General features: G+C 43.9%; 1 protein-coding gene across 3 annotated transcripts in view; it reads left to right on the top strand.

The window, feature by feature from the left end:
- The first annotated feature begins 2,107 nt into the window (after nucleotides 1-2,107).
- Nucleotides 2,108-25,265, top strand: part of serpinh2 (serine (or cysteine) peptidase inhibitor, clade H, member 2) — a 32,345-nt gene continuing 9,187 nt past the window's right edge. Inside the window, exons 1-5 of one of the 3 annotated variants that reach the window (XM_066680345.1) lie at nucleotides 2,108-2,252; nucleotides 3,260-3,369; nucleotides 3,533-4,164; nucleotides 20,413-20,505; nucleotides 21,951-22,183. In XM_066680345.1, the coding sequence (XP_066536442.1) occupies nucleotides 3,540-4,164; nucleotides 20,413-20,505; nucleotides 21,951-22,183 (951 nt within the window). In that variant the 5' untranslated portion in view covers nucleotides 2,108-2,252; nucleotides 3,260-3,369; nucleotides 3,533-3,539. The remainder of the gene's footprint in view (nucleotides 2,253-3,259; nucleotides 3,370-3,532; nucleotides 4,165-20,412; nucleotides 20,506-21,950; nucleotides 22,184-25,265) is intronic. The other 2 variants (XM_066680346.1, XM_066680344.1) reach the window with 2 other exon arrangements.

The raw sequence follows: 25,265 nt of genomic DNA on the forward strand, positions 1-25,265 counted from the left end.
CAACCCATTGACTTCAAAAACAGCTACCTTTTATATACCACCCCTATGAGGTAATACATTTGAATACGTTTTAATATTGTGGCTAATAGTGGGTCCACTTTATTAATATTAACGAATTTTTAGGAATCTTCTAGATCTTCTCAGATTTGAACCTTAACTCAAGCCTCAGATGAAATGTATCCTATAAGAAAGAGGTAAGGGAGATCCCTGTTGGACAATTCCTCAGCACGGTATGCTATTATTTGTGAAACAGTGCACAGGGCCTATCAGCTTAGTTCAGTTTAATCAAGTGTTTTTACCTTGTCAACATGAATAATGTTGAAGAATATGTATCTTCAATTTAAGCAGTCAAAGTCATGGAGGTGCATTTCTGCTTAAAAGTGCAGTTTTCCAAAGACAAAATCACACAGCCATGGATCCTAACATCACAAACATTAGGAACCCATCCTGCTTCGCTGGTGGAGGGGTAATAGTCAAACCAGGCCAGTATTACAGTTGGTAAAACAATTTTCGCCTCCACTTTTCTAAAAACAATAAACACACACTTGAAGCCTTGAAGCTACATTTACAAAACCTTTGACTTGTTTTGTAAAATCAAACAATTGATTTGAAAGGTTTATATATATAAGTGTGTGTGTGTGTGTGTGTGTGTTAGCCTGTAGTAGTTCTGCTGAAGTTCTAGAAGGAGCCTTACTATTAAGTCTTAAGTATATATATATATATATTCATTCATTCATTCATTATCCAGTTCAGGGTCGTGGTGGGTCCAGAGCCTACCTGGAATCATTGGGCGCAAGGCAGGAATACACCCTGGAGGGGGCGCCAGTCCTTCACAGGGCAACACATACACATTCACTCACACACTCACACCTACGGACACTTTTGAGTCACCAATTCACCTACCAACGTGTGTTTTTGGACTGTGGGAGGAAACCGGAGCACCCGGAGGAAACCCACGCAGACACAGAGAACACACCACACTCCTCACAGACAGTCACCCGGAGGAAACCCACGCAGACACAGGGAGAACACACCACACTCCTCACAGACAGTCACCCGGAGGAAACCCACGCAGACACAGAGAGAACACACCACACTCCTCACAGACAGTCACCCGGAGGAAACCCACGCAGACACAGAGAGAACACACCACACTCCTCACAGACAGTCACCCGGAGGAAACCCACGCAGACACAGGGAGAACACACCACACTCCTCACAGACAGTCACCCGGAGGAAACCCACACAGACACAGAGAGAACACACCACACTCCTCACAGACAGCCACCCGGAGGAAACCCACGCAGACAAAGGGAGAACACACCACACTCCTCACAGACAGTCACCCGGAGGAAACCCACGCAGACACAGGGAGAACACACCACACTCCTCGCAGACAGTCACCCGGAGGAAACCCACGCAGACACAGGGAGAACACACCACACTCCTCGCAGACAGTCACCCGGAGGAAACCCACGCAGACACAGGGAGAACACACCACACTCCTCGCAGACAGTCACCCGGAGGAAACCCACGCAGACACAGGGAGAACACACCACACTCCTCGCAGACAGTCACCCGGAGGAAACCCACGCAGACACAGAGAGAACACACCCCACTCCTCACAGACAGTCACCAGGAGGAAACCCACGCAGACACAGGGAGAACACACCACACTCCTCGCAGACAGTCACCCGGAGGAAACCCACGCAGACACAGAGAGAACACACCCCACTCCTCGCAGACAGTCACCCGGAGGAAACCCACGCAGACACAGGGAGAACACACCACACTCCTCGCAGACAGTCACCCGGAGGAAACCCACGCAGACACAGAGAGAACACACCCCACTCCTCACAGACAGTCACCAGGAGGAAACCCACGCAGACACAGGGAGAACACACCACCACAGTCACCTGGAGCAGTAATCGAACCCACAACCTACAGGTCCCTGGAGCTGTGTGACTATATATATTATTTTGATTATTAAGCCATTTTAATGAAGTAAGTCGACACCTCACTTCTGCGGGTCTCGACAAGCCCTGGCCCAAAAGCTCTAAGTCGAGGCTGGAATGATAGAAATTTCTGGAAGGCGCCAAATGCCCGGAGTGGAGCATTTTCAGAGTGGATTTGGCTCGAAGAACAGCAGAACTTCCTCTGCCACGTCGGAAGCCCTTGCCTGCTTGTGTGTCTGCTCTCTGCAGCTCCCCGAAGGAGACGGAGGGGAAGAGAGAAACTGTGACTGTTAAACGGTAAAGCGAAACAAAACTTTCCTCTCTCTTTCTCCGGCTGCACATCAGTCGACGGTACAGCTGTGTGTGTGAAGCCGTTAGCTCCGTACCGCTCACACTGCTCCCTCAAAGGCCTGAGGAACAGAAACGCCATCGTTCCCCCGTCTCCTCCTAACTTTCACAGGCTGTTTGACATCTTTTTCGTGTTACTTGGGTGTTTATGTAATCTCTAGCTTCATTTTCTAATTGGACGGGACGTTTTTTTGGGAGAGAATGGGGCTGAGACTATATTAGCATGTATCTGCTTCTGTTTACAGTCCTGCTAGCATGTAGAAATTAATTTGACCACAATAGGATTAGCAGAACATTCTGGATTGTTGCTTGTAAGAGATTAACCCTTGAATGTAGTGAGAGGAGAAAGTTGTGAAGACATTCACGTTTAATGTTAATTGTAGAAAAACCGGGGGGGGGGGTCTAAACTGCAAATGTAGGTTTCCCACTAAACAAGGAACGTCCCTGAACGTTCAAAATAGGTCTAAAAGTAGTCTCTCCGTCAAGGACATATTTTAAACGTCAATGGACGTCCAAAATCCATCTTAATAAGTTAGTTAAGTGGTGACCAATCGATAACGTCAGTGGACGTCCGAAACGCGTTTTATACAAGTCATTTATTTCGGGACCAATTAATAACGTCAACAGACGTCCAACATACGTCTAATAGTCGTCTTTTCAATATCTGTGTTTGGGCGTCCTTTCAACTTTCATTTTCAACCTTAAGAGAACGTTGATTAGACGGCAGTCAATACGTTTTTTCAACGTTGAATCAACGGCTAATTGTTTACTGGGTTTCTACTATGACCAGATATTCAAATTGAGCCTTGTCTTCTGAGCTTTTATATGCGATGTTGGTGATATTTAAATAGTGATACATTTGAAGAAAGTCATTCTCTTTAAGGACTGTATTGTGCTACAACCACTGCAATGTGTCTTAAATAATACGCCTGCACTTTGGGCTGTTTTTGTCTCAGGAATCAAGCGATATATTCCAAATCATTTCATGTAATAACTTTAAGCATTCAGAGACAAACTCCCCACACGTCTGGTTCCTATTACCACTGCTGTGAATTATTCTGAATTGGTAAGTGTCTCTAGAATGGTGCATTTCACATCAAAACATTCTGTATAAATATGTTTACATCTTTACTGTTTAAATATTCAAGACTTTGGGGGAAAATGTAGATTTCCCTTTAATGTTTTAGAGGAAATATTTCTTTTAGTTTTATGTATTTTTCTTTCCTCAGCCCAGCCATGCTGCCTTCTGCTGTTCTGTCTGTTTCACTGTTGAATCTGCTGTTGCTGGGAGTCAGCTCCTCCACCCCTGAGGCACCTCCAACCTCAGGTAAACCCCCACAGTTCCACCAGGCTGGTTCATCCTTGGGGCATCTCAGCTGGTCCCTGGGGCTGCGACTCTATCAGGCCCTGCGGATTGAAGGCTCCCATACTAACACCCTAATCTCCCCGGCATTACTCACCAACTTGCTGGGTGCTATAATACGTGCAGCCAGAGGAACCACAGCTGGACAGCTCCAGGAGCTTCTGAAGACTGCCAAAGAAGAGAAAAAAGCTGAGGATGTTTTCTCCATTGTCCTGAAATCCATGCGGGAGGGGAATGGGACCAGCTACACACTGCACGGCTCTTCAGCTCTCTTCTCCCAACAGGATTCAATGCTGGAAAAGGCATTTCTGCAGCAGATCCAGACTCAGTTTGAGTTGGGCCATGTGGCTCTGAGTGGAAAGGATATGCAGACAGATATGGAGATGCTTCGAACCTGGGCCAGAGATGGAATGGGAGGAAGGGAGGTGTTACCACTTACAGACGTAGCAGACACTAAAGAAGGAGCCATGATTCTGGCCAGTGCATTGCACTTTAAAGGTGAGAAAGTGATATGCATATTCACATCTGTGATACAGCTTACAATATAAGTGTGATTGGTGACAGAAGTGCTGAAATCCTTATTTATTCATTGTCTGTAACCGCATATCCAGTTCAGGGGCCTGACCGGAATCACTGAGTACAAGGCGGGATGACACCCTGGAGGGGGCGCTAGTCCTTCGCAGGGCGACACACACTCACACGTTCACTCACACACTCACAGTTTTGAGTCGCCAATCCACCTACCAACGTGTGTTTTTGGAGCGTGGGGTGAAACCGGAGCACCCGGAGGAAACCCACGGGGGGGAAACGCAACAAACTCCACACAGACAGTAACCTGGAGTGGGTCTTGAACCCACAACCTCCAGGACCCTGGAGCTGTGTGACTGTGACGCCACCTGCTGCACCACCGTGCCGCCTAATGCTGAAATCATAAAGTAAAAATGCCGAAAGGGACACTATGGGCAAACCAGTCAAACAAGAACAACAGCTGAACACAACTAATATAACAAGTTCAGCACAAAAGTCCCCTTTTAAATGACTACTGCTTTCTCAGAATTCTTTAACCCCTTCAGGCCTAACGTCTTTGTTTCTTAGCAGCACCCTTTTGTTGTTATAACTTTCTGCAGATGTCATTCATATCCGGGCATCCCTCTAAGGAGTCTTAGTCATTCCTCATAGGAAATATCGTCCAGTTCATTAATATACTTGAGTATGCTTGTGGCAGCCACATTCCTCAAATCTTCTCAACGATTTTCTCAGAGATTCATGTCAGAGAACTGTGATGGGCCACTCCAGGATCTTTTAGAACTTCTTCTGAAGCCAAGCCTTGGTGGACACTGTGGTATGCTTGGGATCATTGTCCTATTGGAATGTCCAATCACCCCCAGCTTCAGCTTCCTCAAAGAAAGCATGACTTTTATTTTTCAAAAGACTTCCCGAGACTTGACTGAATCCATTTTGCCCTCCACACACAGTAGGTTTCCGGTGCCTGAGCGTCACCAAGCCACCGATATACTTCGCTGTAGGCAGGGTGTTCTTTCCAGCGGTGGTTTTGTTTTTCCTCCTCTAGACATACTGCTCTGTTAATGCATTGTGCTAAAAAATGATTTTTGTTTCACCGCTCCACAGAACAGCATCCCCAGTCCTATGTGGCTTATTTATACGGTTTTCAGCATTTTGGAGCTGAAGTTTTCTTGTGCTTTGGGGTCAGTAGAGGTGTATCCCTTGGAGTTCTACCTTACTCTGCAAATTCAAATCTCAGTGCCTGCTGCCACCAAATCTTGCTGCAGGTCTTTTACAGTCACTAGGGTTTTTGACCCCCTGCCTCTTCAAGAATCTGGTGGCAACTGGTGATAGCTTCTTCTTTCTACCATGTCCAAGTAGTATAGCCAGAGTTCCCTTAACTTTGAACTGCAAATTGTGCTTCCACGTGTATTTCTGGGAACATTCAGTGCCTTTGATATATTTTTGTATCTTTTTCCTTGTTAGTGCAAGCAATGATCTTTCCTTATAACATTTTAGGGCAACTGTCTTTGCTTAAGCCACATTTCTACGTGAACTCGAACATAACAGTTAGCATCTCCCAGTCCAGGCACTGGATGTGTTTAATCTCAAGCACACATGATGCAACTAATGAAGCCTTTGATTAGTTACATTAGATTTACTTGAGACAACACATGATTTGCAACTGTGAGGGATTCTATTGAGGGCGCTGAAGGCTGTGTTAGTCATTAAAAGTGGCGTTTTGTGTTGAATTTAGAGAAGCCACTTTAATATTTGTTGAGCTTGTTTTATTGGTTTGTAGCAAACAGCTGGAAATTTGCTGATTTTGCTAATAAACCTAATTTGCACTGGGGGTTGGATAATTATGATAGCAACTGTACATGCATGCCTTCATCTACAGCAATGGCAAACTAGCCTAGAGACTGAGAAGAGCTTGTTAATGCAGAAATACACCATCAAAGTAACATTACTTTAGTTGGTGCTGTATAAATCATAATTAAATTTTTGAAATCATGACTAAAAACAAAGATGACAACAGATAACTTCTGTTTGGCTTTTTTTCTTCAGGAAGAAAGCATTCTTTGGCATCCATTTTGATGTTGAGTAAAGATAGATTTGCTGTTTTCTTCAATGTTTCATTTGACAAGCGAGGTTAAGTGTCACATTAATGCCCACTTGGTGTAATTTATTAGCCTATAGAGAAGTGGCTAGGCTATCAGTCAGGATTAGTTGACGTCGCAGGGTTTCCTAAGGGCTGTGTGACATATTTGCACAAAGCATGTGCTGTAGTGGGCGGCACGGTGGCACAGCAGGTAGGTGTCGCAGTCACACAGCTCCAGGGGCCTGGAGGTTGTGGGTTCGGTTCCCGCTCCGGGTGACTGTCTGTGAGGGGTGTGGTGTGTTCTCCCTGTGTCTGCGTGGGTTTCCTCCAGGTGACTGTCTGTGAGGAGTGTGGTGTGTTCTCTCTGAGTCTGCGTGGGTTTACTCCGGGTGACTGTCTGTGAGGAGTGTGGTGTGTTCTCCCTGTGTCTGCGTGGGTTTCCTCCGGGTGACTGTCTGTGAGGAGTATGGTGTGTTCTCCCTGTGTCTGCGTGGGTTTCCTCCAGGTGACTGTCTGTGAGGAGTGTGGTGTGTTCTCTCTGAGTCTGCGTGGGTTTACTCCGGGTGACTGTCTGTGAGGAGTGTGGTGTGTTGTCCCTGTGTCCGCATGGGTTTCCTCCGGGTGACTGTCTGTGAGGAGTGTGGTGTGTTCTATCTGAGTCTGCGTGGGTTTACTCCGGGTGACTGTCTGTGAGGAGTGTGGTGTGTTCTCCCTGTGTCTGCGTGGGTTTCCTCCGGGTGCTCCGTTTTCCTCCCACAGTCCAAAAACACACGTTGGTAGGTGGATTGCCGACTCAAAAGTGTCCGTAGGTGTGTGTGAGTGTGTGTTGCCCTGTGAAGGACTGGCGCCCCCTCCAGGGTGTATTCCCGCCTTGCGCCCAATGATTCCAGGTAGGCTCTGGACCCACCGCGACCCTGAATTGGATAAGCGCTTACAGATAATGAGTGAATGAATGAATAATGAGGCTTGTAGGGTATATTTTTGCTCTAAACGATTCTACCAAAAAAAACCTAAAAATTTAAACTGGAAAACCTCTTTAAAAAAGACTTCTACAAGGGCTCATTATTAAAAGAAATATCTGTGTATAGAGCCATGTCAACTCAAAGAAACATTTGAATGCATAATTCTTTTGCAGTTCATGATTATGATTTATTTTATGTGTAGAATTTTAATTACGATACACTTGCTTCCTCAAGGTTAAAGTGTTTCGTTTTATTTCTCGGTTAATCAAACATTATTGTGTTTGCTTCAATACGTTTTGCTACAATGCATTAATTTATTCATCCTGCTCAGGGCCTTGTGGGTCCAGAACCTATCTAGAATCACTTGGGCAAGTACACGCTCTGAAAAGGTTTTTTTTTGTGCAATTGTTATTCAGTACCGTTGACGCAGTATAATACTCTTAATGGAGACTCTGTTATACGTAGGTCTTTATTTCACTGTATCACAAAAAATGTTGTTTTTAAGCATTATTTAATGTCTTTGCTGTATGCGATTGGCAGAGAGACAGCAGCTCTTTGCTTCTGTATTGCGCCGCACAGCAGAAGACAAACTGATAACGAGATTAGCTGGATCCTTATGAGAGTGAGTGTTGGAAATTGGTCCAGTACAGATTGTGCTCATGATGACACTAGATGTAGATTGATCGTGCGCTGTTGCTTGATGAATGGACTACAAACAACCGCACGTCTGCTCCATTCGTTTCAGATTTGATTAGCTGTTGCAGAATTGCATCTCGGGGAGTTTGTGTTGTATGGGGCTGATTAAAGTGTGTACCCTCTAAAATCACCAGTTCTAAATTAATTCCGTTGGAGTCAAATTTACCACAGGTTAATTCTGTCACAAGTGATTCGGCGTTTGGCGATTTTTAGCCTGTACATAAAAGCAAGTTGTTGAGCGGGCCTCCCCTCTGCGTGCGCACACATGAAAGCCTGTCGGATAAAACCTTGTAATCTTCGTAAAGGATAAGCGGTTAAGGAAAATAAATTTGACCACTTCTGTTTGTCTGTTACTCGTCTGATTTTGAGGCTGTGTGAATGGTAACTGGCGTTTTCAAAGTGTGTGAAAGCAATTTTAAAACGGCAACAGATTTACAAGGATTTGCTCTGACAGGACCCTTACATCCCTGTGTTTCTGATCCTCTGTGTGTGTGTGTGTGTGTGTGTGTGTGGTCCCTCAGCTCATCTGCACAGCTGATAACTAATGATCTTCCAGTCTATCATGGAGAGCTTATTTATCTTCCTATGGGGGTGATGTGTCATCCTGAATAATTTAGTAACAAGTGTCTAGATCTCTTCCCCCCCCCAGTGCACACCTCATATCTGCACCCGCTGTGCTGGTCTGCTTTTGGCCCTCACTAGGTTTTAGCTTTATGTCCGTGTATATGCGGTTTGGACAGTTTGCTGAGTCACCTTTTTTACCACGTCTTATTGCTCAGCATTTTTTGGCACTTCTCCCATGCGAAGGTGCATTCAGTGTTAACAGAGCTACAGTATTTTTCAGGTCACTCAAATCCACCGACGGTAAAGTCCAAAATCCTTGAAAGATTTTATGCATTCAACAGATTTGAGCGTGAATAGTGACTAAAGTGATTAATCCGCTTGTTTAATTTCCTAGTTTCGAGACAACTTTGTCTTTCCATGCCGTACTACTCTCTCTTACTGTACATCCCTAAGTGCAATCTCATCCCCATCCATAACCAGAATAAAGCACTGTTTTACCTTCATACCTCTTACTCACCAGTTCCTTTGTCTTGATAATGTTAGCGGTACTTTGATCCTGTTTTAAACCGGGGAGGACGGGTGTGAAGTTAGATTGTCTTTTCAGGAGAATGCGCTACGGAAAATAAGTTATGATTGACTGTGGATTGATAAGCAATCTAATTAATTTCTTTTGTCTCATGTTTCAGCTTAATTATGAAATTATAATATTTTTTTTCTTCACGTGGAGCAGGAGTTGGTTGGTCCCGTTAATTTAGTGATGAAATATACAAATTAGATTAGACAGTAGATTAGGCTGCATGAATGAGATTATGAAAATTGACTTCAAGAGTTTGGATTTATAATTTAGCAGCAGTAAATGATCCTACTGCTGGAGGGCCCAATAGTAATTCATTTACATACATGCACTGGTTCCTTCTCACATCTGTGTGGTGTTGAACATCCGTCTTGTGGTGTTTCAGTCGGCATGATTCACAGATACGGTCTTATTTAGCCCATTCAGTGTTGGTTTAAATGTGACCAATACACCGAGTGATGCTGTATTTTTAGAGATTGTCGTTACACAGTTGTAAGAATGTGGTCCTATGGACGGCTTTTTTTCCAGTTTATAGTGGTCAACGTGGAATATATGAGTAAGTAAATAGTCAAAAGTTATGTCTTGTTTAAAAGCCAAACAATAAAAGATGTGGTTGAACAAAATAAAAGCCATTTACAGAAAAAAAAGAGAAAAAAAAGCTGCTGAAAATACATCAAATCTGTGAATATCTGTGTCTATAAGAATTGCTCATAGCTGTGAGTGTGTGTGGTGGTGTAATGGATTTGTAACTACAAACGTATGTTCACACGTCAATGTCTCATTACAAAGGTACCTGTTAAGGCAGTCCGTTCGTGAAGAGGACAGGTAGGAAGCAAGAAAAAAGATGACTAGGACAGAGCATCTCCAAAACAGCTGGTCTTATAGGGGGTTTCTGGAATGCAGTGGTCATTACCTTCCGAATGTGGTCCAAGGAAAGCCATCCAGTGAATTGGTGACGTGGTCATGGGCGCTCAAACTGACTTCACAGAAGAGATGCTGTAGCACAAAGTGCTGCAAAGGTTAATGCTGGCTATGATGGAAAGGTACTAGGACACACAGTGCACGTCACAGCTTGCTGCGAATGGGGCAGCTGTTGCCTCTGTCTAAAGCACCTACATTGGGCATGTGAGCATTGGAACCAGACTGTGGAACAATGGAAGTATGTGTCCTGTTCCGATGAATCACCTTTTCTGTCATAGAAATTGGAAAAAAAAAAAAAGCTATCTTACCTAGAGAAGAGATGGCACCAAGATGCAGAATAGAAAGAAAGCAAGTGTGGTGTTCTGGTGGAAAACCTTGGGTTTTGGCATTCACGTGGATGTTATTTTGACACGTACAACCACTTAAATATTGCTAAGTGCATTCCTTTATGGCAACTGTCGCGTAAGGGCAGCGGTCTCTTTCAGCAGGATAATGCACACTGCCCCCGCAGTATTGTCATGTTCCTCAGACCATTCCTAAGCAAAGAGTTCAAGGTGTTGACTTGGCCTCCAAATTGCACTTATCTCATTCTCATCTTGCATATGTGGAATGTGCTGGAAAAACACGTCCGGTCCATGAAGTGCCCACCTCACAACTTAGATTACGTAAAGGGTCTTGTTGTCAGATACTGCAGACACCTTTTAGAGGTGTTGTGGAGTTCATGCCTCAGTTAATTGAAGCTGGTTATGCATTTGTGGCATCCAGTTGGTTTTAGTTTCCTCTTTTTCTGTCATGCTCATAAATTTTTACTGGAATACCAATAGAACCTTCTGGGAACATTTTAACACTGTATGATGAATAGCTGAACACAACTTCATAATTAAAAAGAAGAGGGATACCCATCCATCCATCCATCCATCCATTATCTGTAAGCGCTTATCCAGTTCAGGGTCACGGTGGGTCCAGAGCCTACCTGGAATCATTGGGCGCAAGGCGGGAATACACCCTGGAGGGGGCGTCAGTCCTTCACAGGGCAACACACACATTCCCTCACACCTACGGTCACTTTTGAATCACCAATCCACCTATCAACGTGTGTTTTTGGACTGTGGGAGGAAACCGGAGCACCCGGAGGAAACCCACACAGACACAGGGAGAACACACCACACTCCTCACAGACAGTCACCCGGAGGAAACCCACGCAGACACAGAGAGAACACACCACACTCCTCACAGACAGTCACCCGGAGGAAACCCACGCAGACACAGGGAGAACACACCACACTCCACACAGACAGTCACCTGGAGGAAACCCACGCCGACACAGGGAGAACACACCACACTCCACACAGACAGTCACCCGGAGGAAACCCACGCAGACGCAGGGAGAACACACCACACTCCTCACAGACAGTCACCCAGAATAAAACCCACACAGACAAAGAGAGAACACACCACAATCCTCACAGACAGTCGCCCGGAGGAAACCCACGCAGACACAGAGAGAACACACCACACTCCTCACAGACAGTCACCCGGAGGAAACCCACGCAGACACAGAGAGAACACACCACAATCCTCACAGACAGTCACCCGGAGGAAACCCACGCAGACACAGGGAGAACACACCACACTCCTCACAGACAGTCACCCGGAGGAAACCCACGCAGACACAGGGAGAACACACCACACTCCTCACAGACAGTCACCCGGAGGAAACCCACGCAGACACAGGGAGAGCACACCACACTCCTCACAGACAGTCACCCGGAGGAAACCCACGCAGACACAGGGAGAACACACCACACTCCTCACAGACAGTCACCCGGAGGAAACCCACGCAGACACAGGGAGAACACACCACACTCCACACAGACAGTCACCCGGAGGAAACCCACGCAGACACAGGGAGAACACACCACACTCCACACAGACAGTCACCCGGAGGAAACCCACGCAGACACAGAGAGAACACACCACAATCCTCACAGACAGTCGCCCGGAGGAAACCCACGCAGACACAGAGAGAACACACCACAATCCTCACAGACAGTCACCCAGAGGAAACCCACGCAGACATAGGGAGAACACACCACAATCCTCACAGACAATCACCCGGAGGAAACCCACGCAGACACAGGGAGAACACACCACACTTCTCACAGACAGTCACCCGGAGGAAACCCACGCAGACACAGGGAGAACACACCACACTCCTCACAGACAGTCACCCGGAGGAAACCCACGCAGACACAGGGAGAACACGAGGGATACCCTGTACATTAAATTACATTTTAAGCAATAATTTATTTTTAGTGATTGTTGTTTTTTTAAAGTTGTAAACTTGTTGTGGGATTACATTCATGTGTATATTTTAAATCACTGTTCAGTATTTTTGTTTTTAAACGGAAGTGGAAAAATATTGTTCAAAAACTGCACAACTTGCTAAACGTGTTAGAGCAGTGATGTGGAAGCAGTGTGGCATATGGCATAAATGTGCTAGGAGTGAGGAGTTGGTTGTTTGCAAGCTTTGATATTCAAGTGAAGCAATTTAATTATTGCACTGTTGAGTCTTTTTTCTCCATCATTAGCTCTCTAATGTCTGTAATGGACATTGTGATATATATATATATATATATATATTTTTTGTGCTAATACCGCAATCCTTTGTTATACCCCTGTACCTCTCCACGTATAACACTGATTGATCTCAAGCAGGTCTTATCTCACACTGTGAGGATTGTACATGTATGAAATTGAAGAAGATGGATTAAAGAACACTTGAGTTGGATTGATATTCAGTAGAAAAACAGGATTGGTAAATTTAGAAAAACACTGCAGGAGGAAGAGCATTTTCTTACAAAGCTCCTCAACTCTGGAACAGCCGTATAGTTACTGTTCGGGGTTCAGACACACTCTCGGTCTTTAAATCTAGATTAAAAACCTACCTTTTCAAACAAGCTTTTGGTTAATCAGTCACTTTCAGGTTACTTTTATATTGGTGTTAGAGCTAGTTTTCATATTATCACTACATTGTTTTAAACCTGTCATATGACCATAGCTACAGCTCTTTTAGTTAGTTTTCTGGTAACCGCCAACATGCTTTCTGTTGCTGGGTTCTCTCGCCTGACCCGTGGAAGCTTTTATCTCAGGACAAATTTGCCCGTTCTTTACCATGAACTACTAACCTTTTTATTTTTATTGGTTCCCTTTGTCTGGTTTTCTTTCTTCTGTCTCTCTCATGCTCTGAGATGTCCTGCTGCTCTTCTGGTGTTGCCCTGATCCAGCCCCTGACCCTGTGTGTCCAGTACAATATCCTGGCCTTGTCTCATCTACAGTATCATGCTTGTCCTTGCTGTTTTATCTCAAAATAACTCTGCACCTACTTTTAACTCGCACAGAATCACTGACCACCTCCTCCTTCCTCAGACTCATACATCACTAATATGCTACATTCACATTACTATAACCCCTTCATCTGTCATCACTTCACTTTTACTTCTGTTCTGTTCTCTGTTGTGTCTCCGGTGTCGACCCGAGGAGGGTGGGTTCCCCGTATGAGCCTTGGTTCCTTCCAAGGTTCCTTCCTCGAGTGCTGAGGGAGGTTTTCCTTGCCACTGTTGCCCCTGACTCGCTCATAGGAGGCTCGGACCCAGATCTGTGCAAAGCTGCTTCGTGACGACTTTTTGTGAAAAGCGCCATATAAACACAATTTGATTGATTGATTGACTGTACTATGGTCGAGCTCTGTCTACGTGATGGCTGAACCTAGTCCAATCCAAGAATGCTTTTTGTGTGACACTAGCTGAATCCCAAATTGTTCCTGATTGGACAAAGAGTGTACTGCACTTTATGGGCATTCAAGCCATTATTTCATGACCCATGAGGAGTACTACCTCTCAGAGTAGTGAGCCATTTGAGACAAAGCCGTTGGAATCTTTTAGTGCTTCACCCACATCTGTTTTTCCATGACCTTCCTTGTTTTCGTCTTTTTGTCTGTTCCTGAAATACCAAAAACTATTCTCCTTGTGCTGCTTCTCTGTCTCTAACCATGCCTCCTTTTGAGACAGCCCTCTTTTTCTTCCTGTTCTTGTTTACCCCATTCTTTTCTCTCTTTCATGCCTCTCTAAGGCACTCTCTTACCCTATGGCAGTGCTACTCAAAAAGGGTCCTTGAAGCTCACAGCATTGCAGTTTAGTGTTTTTCTCACTCAAATCCAACTCGCCCAATAATTACCCCACCCCCCACACACAGACCCTCATCCTTCATCAGATGACTAAGTGTATTGAAGTAGGAGTAGGAACATCACTTAACTATGCGGTGGCACTACAAGAAAACCTTAGAGTAGCAGGGCATGTGCTTTCTTCTGCTCCTTTTGACCATTTTATCTCCTCTTCTGCTAATTATCCCCCTCCCCTCCTCCATGTGTTGTTCTTTTACATTCGCTCTGTACTCTTAAGAGAGTACTCAAAGGCAGAATGGTAGAAAATGGCTGGGGGGGGGGAGAGAGGGAGGGCTGTAGATGGTCAGACAGTGGGGCAGTAGCAGCCTTACCCAGGGAGAGCGCTTGTCCACAGCAGTTAATTAATTCAGCCTTTGTTCTCCCTGTGCCACAAACAAACGGCAGTGGGGAAAAAGAGAAAGAAATCAACACTACCGCCAACAGACACCCCCACACAAGAATACAATAACAGAGACAAAAACCCACAACAAGTGCACACCCATGTACGCCGTAATAACAGTGCCTACCAAAGCAGCACGCTGTTCCGTAATCGCTGAGTTGATGAGAGAGGAGGAAAGTGGCTTACCTCATTTAGGCCTTTTATTTTTCTCCCTGTGCATCGTTTGTGGTTGGGTCTTTGGGTTATTATTTAAAGAGGGTGTGGGAGGGGAATGGAGATGCGCAAACCACACAATAGTGGCATTGTTGGTTTTTTTTGTGTAGTGTAATTAATGGAAGAGATACCCAACATCTCTTTGTGGTTACGTTCTTCCGCTCTCTTTCTTTCTCTTTCTCTTCAGCTTTAGATGTGACTTGCATGGACATCACCCGGATAAAGATCCGGAGCTCAAGCTTCTCCTCTGATCAGCAGCCAAGACTGCGGTGGTAAAACCTTGCATGGCATTTTAGGCACTCGCATGGGAGAATTCCCCCATGCCGCTTTCAGTTCCAAGGAGCTTTGCTGCCCCCTTAATAACCCGACAGATACCATGGCTTGTGTTTTGAACTTTAGGGCGATCAGGTTTCATCCAGCTATAATCAGAAAACTGAGAAGCGTGCCTTCACTTGTGTTCGCAAGGCCTTGGAGAAGCGCTCGCATGCCGTCGGGCTGTATGCTACACTTGGCACACATCCGACAAACGAGTATGGCTTCTCCCCATACAGGGTCAGGTGTTTCTCATGATGACTAGCGACAGAGCAACTCATCTCAAGTTTACCCAATAAAGCTCTTTTGTTTGAAGACGAAATCCACTCGGACATCATTTCTGGGAGCTTTCTTATGCTCTGAGAAATGCACTGCTGTGTTTTCAAAATAGGACCCAGCAATGTTAGTGTTTCGCAGATTTGTCAGGACACCTCTATCACACACCTCTGAAACATTCAGTTCTGAGGAGTTGCAGAATAAGTTGCAGGAGAAAGAAGAGCTAATAAAAAGAAACCAACAAAAACCGGTAAGAGTGGTGGAGTTTTACGCTGGGGACACTGTGCAACTAGCGAAGCACAGAATGTCAGCACTAAAATACAGAATGTCAGCTATTTGGTGTGTGATTTCCAATTTCAGCTACATACTGGGAGAAATGAAAGAATGATGGGTATTTCTGGTTGCTCAGATGTTCCATATTCTCATAACTGTAATCAAATTAAGCATTTGTGCAATTTGGAGGATTGGTTGTGGTCACTGTTTTAAAAAAGCAGGGAAATGACAGAAATGGTTTGAATTGAAAATTAAGCAGTTTGAACATGAGATAAAAGCGAATACCAGTCAGAAACTAAAATATATTAATGCTGTGGAGCAAAAATAAACACTTACAATGTGCATGGTTCAATTTATCTGCCTTCAATGTTCATGAAGAAAGTTATACACTGTTCAAATCCATGAAAAAATAAGGAAATACAGTCTAAACTTGTCACAACATTCCAAAAGAAGCTGCCAACAGTCTGGAGATGACAGTTGTCCACAAATATTTGTTTGTTTGTTTGGTTAATCCCTTTTTTGTAGAATTTTTTCCCTAAGCATTAGTCATTATAACTTCCATCCTTTCATTGAATCACCTCCGATCTCACACGGCGCCACAAGTGGACACAAACATGTGCTTCCTTCAAGTAACCCACCACTTCTTTTGGTGCATTTTGGGTAGTGATGTGGGAAGAAGGGGCCATTATTACTCACCCAGAATCTGAGGCTAATTTTGCACTAAGACACCCGGCCTTGGACGGCAAGAGCCTGGTCCACACTACAGGATAATCCAGCCGATTTGCAAGAGGTCTCTTAACTTTAGGGAGATAGTAAAGGATTATCTTCCCACATTATCATGTAGCGTGGGTAGCCTGTAATGCAATGTGAACTCCTCCAATCTTCTCTATGTCGTCAGGGCCGTGCCAATTGTGAATCTTAAATATGAAACAAGTTCGATATTCAGAATCCTTTAGTTGGGATTGGTCGCCGACTCCTGGGTGTGAAACGCCACGTTAACGTCAGGCCTGAAAGACGGGAAACCAATGAGAGCTGAGCTGGAACAACAACCCCTGTTATTTACATCAAGGATGTGTCTGAAATGACTAGATTGCTGTCTACTGAGGCAGTGTTCTGAGGGATGAAGTCATGTCCGTATTTAATGCTTATTTAAAATGTTGCCTGATTTTCAAAGTTGTAATTCTTCTGTTGACGAATCATTAGTGTGTACAGGTGTCCTGGCAATGTGTTGAAATACTGCAGCTTGTAAAGCTTGTCTCTAATGGGAAAAATCCTCATTCCAAAATACTGCCTTGAGAGCAAGGTTTATGCTCCTTTCTGTTTTGGACAAAGCCCTAGTGTCAGAGAAGCTCCCGCCTTCTCCAGAAATTTCAGTGAGGTTTGGAAGAGCGGAGCTGTCTGTCGGTATGTGTAATCGTAAAGTGTGTGGTGTTTCATTCAGGGCACATCGTGTAGTGTGGGGACTTTGAGAACTAACAAAGATCAAGCACTGAAACATCTGTGAAAATTCTCTTTGTGTGTGGGCCAGGCATAAGGCATCACCCGGATACACACCTGTGATCTCCTGGTGATTGGGCAGATGCTTAGACCACTCAATTGTTTACAAACCTGAGCCATTTGTGCATTTAAAGCATAATTTTTGACAATTTTTTTGTTATTCATTTGTATTTACTTATGGTTTATAATCAATAGAACAATAACTTAATTTGTTTTTGCCTTTATCAGTGTCTCTGATGATTTTTACATGGGTGTAAACCCAATTTCACCCCTTGCCCTACCACATAGCCATACCCCTCAGTTTTGCCTAGGAGTAGGGTGTCTCAGTTCCTGTTGGGATAGAGTGTCAGGGAGTAGTGCTAGGGTTATATAGGCCTTGAATAAAATAAAAGCATGATTTTTCAGAATGTTATGAATGTCCTGTGAATCACTGGCTGCATAAGCAAACCAAAAAACCATCATATTGTCAGTGCTTTTTAACTTAATAACCATGATAACCATTGTATTATATTAGTTTAAAATAGTTTCAATATATTATGACCCTTTCCTTCATAACAAATGTAAAACATTGCTAGTTGTATGCTGATATCTCTAGTAAGCTAGTACATTTCCAGTTCCGCCTTAAAGGCTAAGCACCACTTAATGGACCTCCATGAATATTTCACATTATTGTAGTTACTGACAGATATAAGTATGAATTAAAATAAAAATAGCTGCTTAATTTGCTTTAAAACTGACAATTTTATTAAATTGACGGAAAAACCCGAGCTCGCTACGGAAATTCTCGAACGCGACCGTGACGTCACTGGTGGACAACAGCTGAACAACGCCGCGGTAAAACACCGTTATGACTGACTGTTATGAGAGTATCTAGCTAAATAACCAACATTATTCATGACAATAGCCTAGCAATAAGCTAAACTCAAATGTAGAGGTACCGTTATTCTTGTAAATGTGATCGAAGTCGAACTCGAATTCATCCGACACTATAAACCTCCGTAATGCAGCTACGTAGCCGAGTATAATCTGAGCACCGAGTTTAGCGAGTCAAGCTAACGCTAACCAACACCAACTAAAACAGGCGAAGTGAGTGTCCTTACCCTGTTTACCTCCATGTTACAGAGGCTCTTGAACACCTTTCGTTGGTGTCCTTACATGCCCATATTGTTGGAAAAGCGCCAGTGAAATGAGCTACAGATAACGGAGTGAGCGGATGGTCCTTTCCAAAGTGCCCGTTTAAAGTGGACAAATTTAGTTCATTTTCTGGATATTTTGGGATCTTTGGGCCATTTGTTCACAGATGTCCCACTGTACATTGAATGATTGCAGCCAAAAACAACACACCTTTTCCTCATTTTGCATTAAATTAAGTGCAGCTTCTAGAGTTGTTGTCCACCGTCTACGTCACAGGCAAGACGCCTATTAGAGTTTCCCAACACCGTTGGGGGGGGGGACCAACGGTCTTTTAAACCTTATTCCTTGAATTAGTAAGAAATAACATGTTTTCTGACTCTCAATAAACACAAGTTAGGAACTCAAACTCCACTGTATTTATTTGTTTGACACTTTCATATCGCTGGTGCGTTGCCTTTAAAGTGAAGCAGTTTCATTCTAATACCCAAGTCTACTGCAGCATTTAAGGTGGAACTGGAAGATGCAAACACAAAGCTGCTGAATCAAGTTTCATATCATAGAAGAGTGGGTGATTATATGATGTATTGTCGAGTGCATCTAAAGGCACATGATGACCTCAAGTCCGACAGCGCTCCTCTGATATCACTGCAGACGGGGAAAGCTGCATACAGAGCCTGGTAATGAAGAACTTTTTATTCTGCCATTTCGTAGAGAAAGATATTAACCACTACATCTCAACTCTGAGGCATGGTGACCTTCAAAGTCAAGGTGTAGGGGTAAAAATAAGAAATGTGATTGGGTCATGGATAAGTATGCAGTCCTCTCCTTTGGAGGTGAGCAATTTGTGACCGACTGTGCATTTATGTAGGGAGCAGAACTGGCCTTGTTTAGTTGGATTTAGTGCAGTTTGTTAAATTTTGGCGGCCATGTTTAAGATGTGCCATCACTAACACGTGCACGGTGTCAAAATATTGTGGATACTTATTGTGTACTGTGAGTACTTTGATAAGCTTTTGCTCTACCCATGCTCTCACAGATGGGACACGGAAGACCAAAAATATTGATAAAACAATACAAGTGATAGCTAAGTGGTAATCCCCTTTAAAAGTATACACCGAGCAGGCTGCATTTAGCTATACAGCTGTCATTACTATTCTGAACATGGCTGGCTACTGTATAATAAAAAGCCGTAATGAGGGAAAATGGGTGGTGAAGTAGCACTTAGCAGCAAAGTAATGGGGAGTTAAAGATCTGCAGTGACTGACTGCATCATATAGAGGCAGCTAGCGTCGGCCCGTAAATCACTCCAGCGTCTACATAAAGAGGACAGGCTTCATTCTGAGTTATTGCAGCCTCTGACTAATAATGAAGACCATCTCCTCTAACCCCATAAGCGGACCGGAGTGGATTTGATGTAGTGGGTCACATTAATGGGGTGAAATATTGTAACCTCGCATTGTGTGAAGCTGTCATCCCATTATAGTAATATTGGATATTTCTTCCTCCTCTCCCTCTTTCTTTCCATCCGTGTCACAAACACACACACAGTCACTCGCACTTTTCAGTCGCTAATTCAGCAAGAAGAAAAGACTAGGGGAAAAAAAAGCATATGTGACTATAATTCTGCTAATAGTCTCTTTATCGAATCCCATCTTTGTTATAGAACGTAATGGGTTTAATGGACTGCAATAATACGTCCTGTGCCTCCCCTCCCTCGCGTGTGCAGCCCTTTTTTTTTTATTAAACACTCTCTTCACATCGCCTTGTCTTCTTTTCATCTCTCCCTTCTCTCCTTGTCACTGTGTCCCTAATGTAGCTCTGTATGATTTCAGCCTAATAGGATCTAATCTGTCAAGTCCGTAGTGGAGGATGTCTTTGTTATAATTTAGGATGGCCTCATTCTGTGGCACTAAACATGATTAGCTGATGTTCTTTTCTAGTATATGCTAAAATTGTGCTTGGGGCACATCTATTTGTTTGTGTGTGTGTGTGTGTGTGTGTGTGTGTGTGTGTGTGTATGATATATAATCATTTACGTTATTCGGTCTGAGATGTATTATATGTTTGAGTTTGTTTATTTATTTATGTTTACTTCAGGGATTTGGGATCAAGGTTTTGAAGTGGGGAACCAAGACCTGCGAAGCTTTCTGGGGACAAAATACACCAAAGTGCACATGATGCACGGAGCAGGTAATTGTCTTCTGTTATTAGGTTTGACCTGTTTTTCTCGACTCTAATATCTGCCCAGTTTGGTTTCTCTCATTGCAGTAAACATTATTATCTACTGGTGATAACGTGTTGTGTGTTTTTTGGCCAATCACGCGCACTAGAATTAGTCTGGATTATTCAGTATTAAATTTACAGATATAGCACTGTGCACATGTCAAGAACCACCCTTCAGTTATTTAGTTCCTGGTTTAAAATGTAAATAATTACATTATTAATTGTTTATTATCAGGAAAACAAAAAGAAAGAATGAAAACTAGCATCGTAATAGCAACCTAATTCAATAATTATACAGCTCCCATTCTTTTCAGAACACGAGATCTGTAGGCTTCACATCTTCAAAGTGCAGTTGTGGTCTTGTGTGTGGAACAGGGTGTTGACAGCTACATGTCCTTTCTGACACTAATTGGGTTGTTCTGGCATGAATGGAAACACCTGTTGATTTGTTTCTTTTTCTTGTTTTTCTAAACCAGTATGGTTTTTTTTAACTACATTTTAAAAATACAGTGGAACCTCTACTAACGAACTTTCCAAGATACGAACCGGGCATTTGAATATTTATTGCCACGAACCACGACTCTAAAAACGATCCCGAGCCTCCTCTGAGCCGGCGCCTGGAAATGTCCACTGACCCCAATCGGCGAGTCTCCCAGCGCCCCCAGACTTGAGTGAGCTTTTAAGATTAGCACATTGTAGCTTTAGCAATTTAGCATTAGTGTAAATAGCAGACATCGAAACTCGTACTAAGTTAAGCCGTATCTACGCTTCGTCTCCCGACATTCACCACCTACTCTCCGTTATTCCACCCCCCCCCCCCCCACCTCCCGTCATACAGCCAGTGCCTGTGTTACTGCTCCAGCCAGTCGTCACGTCTTCAAGGTAGCAATGTGTAACCACTTAAAACTTTATTATTTCTTTTTTATTACTGTTACCACTGTATTTCTCTTTTATTTTTAGTAACGACACATGTATTTTTTACTAATTTGAGAGTGTTGTAAACATAGATCAGTGCAAAAAGGGTGACTTTCGGGGCGGGGGCTGGAACCCATTAATTGCTGTTCCATTATTTTAAATGGGGAAAACTGACTCGTGAAACCAACTTTTCCACTTACGAACCGGGTCACGGAACGGATCAAGTTCGTAAGTAGAGGTTCCACTGTAAGTACAAGGTATTGATATGTCTTGCAAAGGAGTCCCAATTTCTGTGTCTAATTCTTTCAGGCATTGCTGTTTTTCTTCCATTTCTCATGCAAGAATAATATTGTGTATTTCAATTAAATGTATCTACATTATCCATTATGATTTTCATTACCCAAAATAGTCCTATGTATGTTGCTGCTATACATCAGATCTATTCACTAGACTGTGGTTCTTCACTATGGCTTTACCTTCTGTAAATGTATCTGTAGGGGTTTACCGTCACTACGAGGACATGGAAAACATGGTGCAGGTGTTAGAACTGGGCCTGTGGGGTGGGAAGGCCAGCATGGTGCTGCTGCTGCCCTTCCATGTCGAGAGTCTGTCCAGACTGGAACGCATGCTGACCGTGGAACAGCTGGAGAAGTGGTTGGGGAAGCTGAGCAGCATGAGCATGGCACTCTCATTGCCTCGGGTCAATGTCAGCAGCACACTTAGCCTGCAGGTACTTCGACATCCTAGTCATTCAGAAGAACAGTAGTATGTGCAACAGTTAGTTTACGTTGTCATTTCTTTCATTCGCATTGCGTAAAGGTTTGTGTGTGTGTGTGTGTTCATGTACAAACACACACAGTAGGTGCATATTGTCAGAAGAACAGATTGCCAGTGCTCTGGCTATTTAACACACAGTCAGCCAATTTCATACAGTGTACTCAAGATGCATTCTATGAAATTGCGATTTTAATGTAAAATTGATTTATATTTCAGCCACTCTGTGTAAATATTTACACTGCGGTATAAATTATGTTTAAATAGCTATTGTATTTAGCAGCACTAATATCAGCATTTCTGTATAGCTTTTGTATGCTGTTGTCTTTCCTGCTTGGGAGCGATAATAGTTAGTCAACTCCTGCCATTTTAATGCATTCCTTTTACACATTATTGGAATCAGCACCATTCTTCTTCTGCTCTTCTGCCCCAGCACTCCAGAACTGGTTCCCGTTTAGTAAGCACTGCCATGTCCCTTGCCACTCAAGTTCTGTCCCAATGCTTACACAGACTCACATAAGGCCTGGGCAAAGGCATGCTCCAGGCCTGAGATCCAGAGGCCATACTGAGCCAGATGGCCAGCCAGGACCACCTCAGCTTGCCCTGCTCCAGGGAGAAGATTGGGCTTTGACAACAGAGAGTGGTGCAGCTTTAGAGGAGAGTGCATGGCTCTTTCTGGACTGTCCAGCAAATCTGGGTCTGAGCTACATAGCGTAATTGTAAATCTGGTGGATTTACTCGTAGTGTCGTGTAGCTCAGACACAGTGGTTTGACCGGGTTTGCTGTGGTCTGAGGGTTTTTGGATTGTGTTTTAGTCATCGGTTCATGCCAAGCACTTTCTTTATACGATGCTATAGGAGAATGTGAGAATCATTTAGTTAATTATCTGGTGCCTAACCTCTCACTTCCCTCAAATGATGTCTCTGTCTTCCAAGCCCCATCCATTTTCCCTCTTCCATTCACCTTTTCCCTCCTCGCTCACCATCTGACCTTAGCTCATCTATCTCCAGCCCTTGCTCTCCCCATTCCTCCCACTCGTTCTCTCTCTCCCTCTATCTTCTTATCACTTCATCTTACACCTCAATTTTTCCATGTGCCCTCTTCAGTTTCTACCTGCTCTGGTCTTTAGTCTTTACTGGTTCATCAACAAAATCTCTTTTTCCATTAACTTCTTCATTGTCGGCTCTCTCACTATTCTCATGATTTCCTTGTTTACCTCCGTCTCCTCAGCTCATTATTCTTGTTCTTTCTCTTCTTCATTAAGTCCTCCAGCGTCGTCTTTTCCCTCCGCAGAGGGTCTCTTACCTATCTTTAATACAGGTAGGGTCAGAGGTTAATCCTTGTACTCCATTCCTCAAGCTTTGGACGTTGCCGCGTTCTACTGTGTGCACTGAGCCTGGACAAGCTGAAACTTGGAAGCCAACTGCTACCTCCTGTTCATTCTGAGGGCCCTTAGTAGGTAGCACTTTATTTTGGTCTCTGTCAGGTTTAGAGCCCTGTCAAAGACAGCCCTATAGCATTGCTTCATCTCTCTTCTGGGCCTGCTCCAGCAGGTTGGATCACAGAATTAGTACCAGACTTGGACTCCAAATGAAGGACCAGCACTGCTCCATCTGCTCCTTCCTCCAGCTGGGAGGCAGCCTTAGAAGCCAGGGAGTACGTATAGGGACTGTCCATACTCGTGGTAGCACAGTAGTGGGACACTGATCTGATGACTGCAAAAAAAGCACAGAGTGAAGCAGCAGAAGAGGCTGTCCTTGGGGTGGGTAGATCCTTGCAGCCCCTGTGTGTGATGTCTGGAGATGTGGAATTTTTGCAGTCAACATCAAAGCCCTTTAGGCAGATGTTAGCGTTTTTACAGCATCTGTAGGAAGAAACGAGCGAAAGAGGGGTAGTTAGATTCTAGACAAAAAGAAGGAAGTAAATGGGGAAGAGAGAACAACACAAGTCAGGGGACAAAAGGAGGGGGGTGACGAGGACAGAGGTTAGCTCGACACGACAGGTACAGATTAAAGTGAGTGAGGCTATTCCCTCAGCGCTGGCTGAGCTGAATAGATCCCCCGGTGTAGGACGGCGTGTCGTTAGGCATCGTAATTCAGGGTGAGAAATACAAGACGCGTCAGATGTCCACTGGCTCCAGCTGCCATGTTCAAGTGCTCAGACCTGACCTGAAGAACAAGACTCTGACATTAACATGAGCCGGAGGAGGCCATCCAAAGGGAACCAAGGCCCCTCTTTTAAAAAAATAAAAAATAAATAAAAAATCCACAGACAGACTTTTTTTTGACTTGCTTCAGCCACAGACACAGACACAGACACTCTTCTGATGTTTTCATAAGTGATGCCCCGGCACTAGAAGAGAGGCCAAGCATCCCCCTTGACTACATGACATGAATAGAGCTGTATTACTCCCTTTGACAAGATTCCCTGCTGCTTCTGCTTCCCTCTCCATATCTCTCCTGCCCTGCTGTCTCGGCCTTTCTCTTTTATGCTCCCTCTTTCTTTCTCTATTTCTCTTTAGTATTTGAGGGAATATTACCACAGGCCAGAGGCTCTTTTAACCCTCCACCCTTCCAGTGACTCTTTCTCTTTATCTCTCTGTTTGTCTCTCTCTCTCTCGTTTCCCAATGGTTATTGAAAGTATTTACGTCATTTCCATGTTTTAACCTCCTAGCTCAGAGCTTTAAAGGCACAAAAGGAATTTTATAATTTAATTTACAAAGTAAACCACCACATGGAAAGGCTGCATTCGGATTCACTCCATCTTTACTATGTTTTCTTATAGTAAATACGTGATCTGTACGGGATTTACTGCAACCCTTAACCTGCTATAGCTCTAGATTTCATAATAAAGCAAGGAAGAAACTTATTAAGGGTTATGCCAGGTTAAGGACTCTGAATGAACTTCAGGATTTCCTGGTTTAGATTATTCACTGCGATCCACAGGCCTTCAGTAATATAGCCCTGTGTTATGGTGTCATAAAACAAAGCCATTACTCAGATAAGCTTTCATTGCATCATTTTTTATGCATGCAGTA

The sequence above is a fragment of the Hoplias malabaricus genome, chromosome 9, assembly GCF_029633855.1.
Source record: "Hoplias malabaricus isolate fHopMal1 chromosome 9, fHopMal1.hap1, whole genome shotgun sequence".
Taxonomy (NCBI): Eukaryota; Metazoa; Chordata; class Actinopteri; order Characiformes; family Erythrinidae; genus Hoplias; species Hoplias malabaricus.